General features: G+C 35.8%; 1 protein-coding gene across 5 annotated transcripts in view; it reads left to right on the top strand.

Moving 5' to 3' along the window:
- LOC110019761 overlaps positions 1–7,907 on the top strand; it is a 51,310-nt gene that overhangs the window by 1,631 nt on the left and 41,772 nt on the right. For all 5 annotated transcript variants that reach the window (XM_020717571.1, XM_020717570.1, XM_020717572.1 and 2 more), the window contains exons 2-4: positions 4,976–5,521; positions 5,630–5,764; positions 5,828–7,837. In XM_020717571.1, coding sequence (XP_020573230.1) covers positions 4,976–5,521; positions 5,630–5,764; positions 5,828–7,837 — 2,691 coding nt within the window. The remainder of the gene's footprint in view (positions 1–4,975; positions 5,522–5,629; positions 5,765–5,827; positions 7,838–7,907) is intronic.

The following is a 7,907-nucleotide window of genomic DNA, read 5'->3' as shown; positions in this document are numbered from 1 at the left end:
CGGTGTTCCTTGCCCCCCCCCCCCGCCGCTACCCACCATAGGCCCCTGCCCTCCGTCGCCTCCACCACCGCTGCTGGCCGCCAGTCTCACGCTACCTCCATCGCCCGCCACAAAGCCCCTTCCTTTGCGGCTTCCACCGTTGTTGTCGACCACTAGTTGCCCACTGCCTCCTACTGTCCCCATCGCTCGCTATAGGCCCACACCAACCATCACCTCCACCGTCTTCATCGCCCCCCGTCGCCGCCGTGTGCAACCCTTCACCCTCTACCTACCTCAGCCGGCCCCCGCTGCCCGCCGCCACCACTAAGGCTGTCGATTTGGCTCGCTATTCGCGAACACCATGTGTTCGTTTATTCGCGCACACCTTGTGTTCGGCTGGTTAAACAACTCGTGTTCGGCTCGTTCGTTAAGCCTAACAAGTCAAACACGAACAAATTTTTAATCTCGAAATGGAAAAGAGCCGAGCACGAACAAAAGTTTGTTCGCTCGTGTTCGACTCGAATTGGTTCGAAAGTAAATAAATAAATAAGAAAATAAATATATATAAATATACATAATAAATATTTATAAAATTAAATATTATAAATTATATATAATTAATTTTTTATACAAACAATTTTTTTTAGAAAAAAAATATTATTTTAATTTTATTTAAAAATTTAATTATTATAATAATTTTTTATTTTAATGAGCCAATTTCTAGTCGACGAACACACAGTTCACGAGTCATTTCGATTATGAGTCAATTTCGAACATGAGCCCAGCCTTAGCTCACTCAGGCTCGGCTCGTTTACAACCCTATCCGCCACTGCTCGCTGCAGCTGGCTGGTGACCTTCGCCAACCATCGCTCTTTGCTCGCCGTCGCCGCCGACATCCCTCAGTCGTAGCTGTCGCCGCCGACCTCCATCAGTCGTAGTCGCCACCCGACACCCACAGGTAATGCTTCGTGCTTGGTGGAGCAAGGAAGACGTCCTGTACGCCATGGGTGGCAAAGTTTAATACTGGAGCGCACGTGAATCTAACTGTTTTATAAAAAAATAAGCTTTTTTCTTTAAAAAAAATAAAAAAAACCAAATCGTACATGTTTTATATTTTTTATTTTTAAAAACATATAAATCATAATACTATCAAATACATTTTCTAAAAACAGGAAAAAAAAACAAACTAAAAACCAAAATAAAAATAAAAAATAGAAAGTGATCCCAAAGAGTCTCTTAGTTTATTCTTTGGAGTTTTAAATGCTATTATTATATCTCAAACTTACATCTTTTCCAAGGGAATGACGCTAACAATATTCATTAATATATGAGCATATGTTTGTCGGATAAACCGGAAATGCATTTTTTTTGGGATGCTTTTCAGAGGTATTTTTGTGTACTTGGAAGTGGATCGAAGGAATACAAAGTAAATGAATAAAAACACAACAATTTATGGGTAAGTAATGTGCAACCGTTCATTTAAAATTTTTTCTATCTTTTTATTTTTTTAATTCCATTGCTATCAAAGAAGTTTGTTATTTGCAAACAACTCTTGTTTGACCTACTAAATAACTTGAGTTGGATTTGTGGATTGGTTAGGAACGCGCACCCATTCATTTATACTTTTTCAAATAACTGTAAAAAAAAAGTCATCATTTGCGAGCAACTAGTGTTTGGCTAGCTAATTAGCTCGCCTTTAATTTGTTCGTGAAATATGCTAGCTAAACAATAACAAATTATTTGAGCTAGATTTATATACAAGTTGAACACAAACAGATCTATGTTCGATTGTGTTTGACTCCTTTTTGACTCGAATTAAGTAAATAATTAAATAAATAATAATGTTATAACATTGGTATATTGTTTTTTTTCTATTAAAAATGTTATTTTTTTTGTTTTTTAAATCGTTTAAGCTAATTTTGAGCCTGACATGAGCTGAACGAACACTTAGGATTGGAATCAAGTCGAATAGGACATGCTATTTATGAGCCCATTTCAAACAAAAAAAAAAGAACGAATTGAACATGAGCAAACACTAGGCTTACTCTAGCTTGACTTGTTTAATGAATCAAATCCCTAAAGTCCAACCATGACATGAGAGTTCATCTTTCTTAGGGTTGTAATCGAGCATTCGGGCCGATTAGAGCTGAGTAGGTCATGGATTGTACTTGGTCAAACCATGATTTGTTTATGTTCAGTACACGCTTGAGCCTAGCTTTCACATACATGTTTGTACTTGGCTTGCTTAAATTTTTTGAGTATCATAATTGATTTGTACTTGGCTTATTTGAAGAGCCAAGTTCAAACTGCTCATGATATTCTTGAGGAAGATGCAACTGTACCGTTTTAGGTCTAAAGGACTCTTTCAATTTGTTTCCTTCAAGAACATCTAGGTAAGAAGGTTTGTCCATAATATAGATTATATTAATTGAACAAGTTAAAAATTTGAATGAGTGTTTGATTTTTCATATAAAATTAACTATTCGATTTGTACTTGATTTTAGTAAGCAAGCTAAAAACTTTAAATGTGATTTGATTTTTTATAAAAAAATTTTTAAAAAATAAATTTATAGTTCTAAATAAATAAATAATTGAATAAATTTCAAACTAACATTTAACTAATTTATACCAAACAAATTAAATAATGTGTAAGTTGTAAATAAACTCACTTGCAATAAAATAAAATAAGTAAGTACTAACAAATTAGTTCATTGAAATAAAAAGATACATTGAATTTATATTGTATGGTGTTATAAATTATAAAATGTTATCATAATCAAATAAGTTGTAATTAATCAAATTTTATTTAAATAATAAGTCATATATATTAATTGAGAGGTTTGATGGAGAAGTTCAGAGATAATAAGGAGAATCTACATTTGATTTTTATTGATTTAGAAAAAGCTTACGATAAGGTTCCAAGAGATATCCTTTGGAGAGTTCTCGAGAAGAAATGTGTTGATATGACTTATATTCAAGTCATTAAAGATATGTATACTAGAGCTGTTACTTGTGTTCAAACTGAAGGAGGATTGACAAAATATTTTCCTATTTCTGTTGGTTTACATCAGGGATCGACTTTAAGCCCATATCTTTTTGCTTTAGTTATGGATGGTCTTACTGGACATCTACAAGAGGATGTACCTTGGTGTATGCTTTTTGCTGATGCTATTCTTCTCGTGGATAAAACGAGAGAAAAAGCCCAGGAAAAACTTGAATTATGGAGGTCTACATTGGATTCTAAAGGCCTTCGTTTAAGTAGAACTAAAACTGAATACATGGAATGTAATTTTAGTAGTAATAGCTCTAGTGACAGAAGTGTGACTTTGGGTGATCAAATTATTAAAAGGTGTGAGCGATTTAGATATCTTGGGTCCGTTGTCCAAAGCGATGGTGAATTAGATGGGGTTGTTAATAGTAGAATTCAAGTTGGTTGGTTGAAGTGGAGGAATGCTTCGGGCCTTTTGTGTGATAGAAAAGTACCGCTAAGACTGAAAGGAAAATTTTATAAGACGGTGGTGAGACCTGCAATGCTCTATGGCGCTGAATGTTGGCCTTTAAAAGAGAAACATAATAATAAGTTAAGTGTTGCCGAGATGAAAATGATTAGGTGGATGAGCGGCTTTACACTTAGAGACAAAATACAGAATGAATATATTCGTGATAGGGTTGGTGTAGCTCCTGTGACAGACAAAATTAGAGAAAGTCGTCTTAGATGGTTTGGTCATATTAAACGTCGACCATTAGATGATCCGATTAGGAGAGTAAATGTTTTAGATTCGACTTGTGTTAAGAAAGGCAGAGGTAGACTTAGGAAGACTTGGGCTTATTGTATTAAAAATGATCTTAATTTACTAGAACTAAATGAAAATATGACACTAAATAGGACGCAGTGGAGAAAAAGGATTCATGTAGCCGACCCCACGTGGTGGGATTAAGGCGTTGTTGTTGTTGTTGTTGTAATATGTCATATATGCATGCAACATTTAAAAAATTACTTGCTCAACAACAAATGAGTTTGATCGTGAACATTCATGAGTGAGTTAGACTATGTTCAAACTTTTTCATTAAACTTTTTAGTTTGAAATTTATTTACTAATTTGAACCAAGATAATCAAGTATTAGTAGAGTCGAGTTTGAGTTGTTCATCAAAATGAGTTGGTTCATTTACTACCCAAATCTTTCTAAATCGTTTGAATTAATTTTGGTTTAATGTCAACACATGTTTTTAATTATTGCTTGAACAATTAACTTTTTGACATTTTATATCATATATTTCCCCAAAAGTAATTCCTTTTATAATAAATAGGTATTTGTGTTCATTGGAGACCTAGAAATCTGATATTAATAATTGTTTAAGATTTATTTTAGAGTCTGGATTTATAATTTTAGTGCTGTGATTTAGAAATGCAATAGTTTAATTTGTAAATCCTATAATTTTAGTCACCAGAATGTTCATGATTATTATTATTATTATTTTTAATTGACAGTTTTGTTTTTGGTTTGGGATATCAATGATTTTTACCTCTTCTGCTTCTATGGTTTGTAATTTGGTTTTCATAAATCATGCATGTACTTAGACATCAAGAGATGCGGACGTGGATCTTCACAGCTTTTAATTACTTGGGACATTTCACTCTTATGATGTTGGATTTTTTCTTAAGAAGGATCTTATTACACCATAGCACATGCAGTGAAATATTTTATAACATGCATCTTGATAACAAAGCTTCCTGAAAAGAATGCAATAATGGATATTAAAAAGTGGAAATTTTCAGTCTGATTCTTAATAGAGGCTGTTATTCATGCAATGTTGCATAGTTCATAGCTTAACCTTATGCTGAATTTAGCATTTTGTGCTTTAGTTGATCTAAATTGTCATAGTGGGAAGTAATTTTAAGTCATGGTAAAGTCTTATTCAGTTTGCGGATATAACTTTTTTTGCATTGAAGTTTATACTTAAATATCACTAACTTTTGTAAACTTAAGTTTGCAGGTTAATGAGATAATTAAGGGAGAAAATGCTGCTTTGACCAACAGATTTGGTATCTTAAACATTGGAAAAAATATGGATTTGCGATATGGTGACTTGTCATCTTGGAAAAAGGCTAAGCATGCATGCTTCAGAAGCGATGCAGAGTTTGGAATGGATTTTCTGCCTATTGCAATATCTAGAGTACCAAATAATCTTGCTAATACTTTGAAAAAGTTGGTTGTAGTTCATGCCATATCCAATGTACTTATAGCATGGCAGTCGTGCAAAGTTGAAACTGAGAAATTGTTCTTTTGTTCACCGGGTTCTAATCTCTCGGTTTTTGACAATATAAAGATGAAATTGCAGGGATTTCTCATTGTTTTGTATGCTAATTTCATAAATCATGAACTCATGGTTGATACAAACCAGAGTATCTTCCCTGAGAAATCTGAAGGAAAACATAATTCAGTATGTAGGAAAAGTAAAAACAAATCCCGTTATTCAAGGAAGTCTAATACTGTGCACAAGGTTTACAATTCTGCTTCTATGTCCCAGGAAAATTATAAGGTATTTCCTAGTTTCATCAGTTTCAAATTATATTTCTTTGTTCTCTGTATTTTCCTATCATTGAGTTCTACTTTGGAATGGTAATCAATAGAAAGGATTCTCTTACAGAAACACGATTGTAGTTCTGAGCTTTGCTGCCAAGAGAGTACTTCTTTGGTTGCTAGAAAAGACATAGATGGCGCTGTTTCTCATGTTATAAATAATGCCCCTGAAGTGAAATCATTATCTGCACATGATGAGATGGTAAAGCTTTCAGTTGTTTCTTTACTGGCCTGTCAAAGTACTAAAGGTTATTATTTGTTGTAGGACAACTCAAAAGTGGGAGTTTCAGTTGATAGCAAGGAAACTAATGATAAAAGAAATGGTAGAAGAAAAAAGGCCAAAAATAAAAGCTCTAATGTAAAGAATACTGGAAAACCTAAAGACAAATACAGCAATGACACTGTTCTATCTACTGAGAGAGAACAGGTGGATACCAGTGGTTTTGTGTGTAGTTCAAATCATCAGCCCAAACCTGTTGATATATCATCATATAACAATGTTTTGGCAACATCTGTCTCTGTAATTCCTAAGGAATATCAGTCTCTTTGTTTTACTGAAGGTAAATCAACTACTATTGAAGAACACCATCCTAGTTCTGGGAAAATAGAAAATTATATGTTTACACCTGTTTCACATTGTCCTCGAAAGAGCAAAGAATCTTTACAAAACACTCTTTGGAATAGTACATATCCCATTAGTCAGAATGATCCATGGATGGGAACTACCTCTTGCTCTTCCCCTCAGGCCAGTGATCATGATAATTTGACTAATAAGGGGAAGCACGGACATCAAACTTGTAATGCTGCTAGTGGCCCTGCTTCAAATTCTTTTGTTTCAATGGAATGCTGCCATACAGCTTCTGATGAACGAAGCACAGTAATACACAATGGTGGCGGTAAATTCCATGCATACAGAGACACAAATTACATGGGAGGCGCATCATATGAATGGCCCAACATAACCCCCATTCATTTTCCATCTATTAATTCACGTCTCCTCCCTGCAACTGACAGACTGCATTTAGATGTTGGTGTCAGATTGCCTTATTACAATCATCAATCCTTTGTGGCATCAAAGGCTCATCTGAGAAACTCTTTAAACGAGTTTGGACATAACCGGATCTTACCTTCTTTGACTTTTCCCATGAGCTATGACTGGCCTCCCATGATTAAAAATTGTAGCAGAGTGAGTCAAACCCAGACTATAGGATATGAATCTGCATATAATCATAGCATGCCCCCTTTGTTCTCGGGACTTGCCTCATGTGCTGCTCATGGAGTGCAGGCTAATCTGGCACCTTTTGATAATGACGTTAAGCATGCTGGAGATATTATTGATGTTTGTGATATGAAAAACATATCTGATTTCGTTGAAGATGAATGCTATTGGTTATCTGAAGAGGAATCTGAGTCTTATGTAAGGTCTGGTAGAGATTATAATAATTATTTTGGTGGTGGAGTTATGTATTGGAACCCCGCTGAACTTGTTGGAACCGGTTTTTCACGTCCCCCTTCCCACAGTTCTGAAGACGGCTCATGGGCTTGGTATGAAGCAGACCTTAATAGAACTATTGATGATATGGTTGGTTGTAGGACGGGGTTACCTTCTTATGGTACAAATGGCTTGGCGTCACCACCTTCTTCCTATTGTTCACCATTTGAAAATATGGCTTCTGGACACCCATCACTCGGTTATTCCATTGCAGGAAATGATGCTTCTAGTACTGCAGTGCATTCACCATCATTGGCAGACCTCCCGGATGAAAAAATCCAATCTTCTGCTAACTCAACTGCTGGCATTGAAGGAGTGAAGGGAGATCCACCTCCATACCCAATGTTGCGCCCAATCATTATTCCAGGGATGGCGAGAAATAGATCTCGATCAGACTCCAGGCATGGTCATGATAGTAAAAGCCCTTGTTTACCTTCAACAAGGAGAGATACTCCGCTTGCAAAGAGACCTCCTTCTCCTGTGGTTCTTTGTGTTCCACGAGTGCCTCAACCCCATTCAACTTCTGTTGGAGAATCAAGGAAACGAGGATTTCCAATTGTTAGATCTGGTAGCTCAAGTCCTAGGAATTGGGGTGTAAAAGGTTGGTGCCATGAAGAAAACACTGCAGCAGACACTCGCCTTTGTTTAGATGGTGCTGAAGTTGTGTGGCCAACTTGGGCAAGCAAAGGCCTTGGGGTGACTGCCGTGGCTCAATCTCTTCAAGGATCTCTGCTCCAGGATCATCTAATCAAAATTTCTCAACTTGCCCATGATCAAGAACACGCAAGTGTCTCCTTTATTTGTTAGCTGTATTTTATCTCTATTTTCTTGATCCTGCATAAATTCTTATTAA

The sequence above is a fragment of the Phalaenopsis equestris genome, unplaced genomic scaffold, assembly GCF_001263595.1.
Source record: "Phalaenopsis equestris unplaced genomic scaffold, ASM126359v1 Scaffold000077, whole genome shotgun sequence".
Lineage (NCBI taxonomy): Eukaryota > Viridiplantae > Streptophyta > Magnoliopsida > Asparagales > Orchidaceae > Phalaenopsis > Phalaenopsis equestris.
Note: the sequence above shows the minus strand (reverse complement) of the source record. Positions and strands in the feature narration are given on the sequence as shown.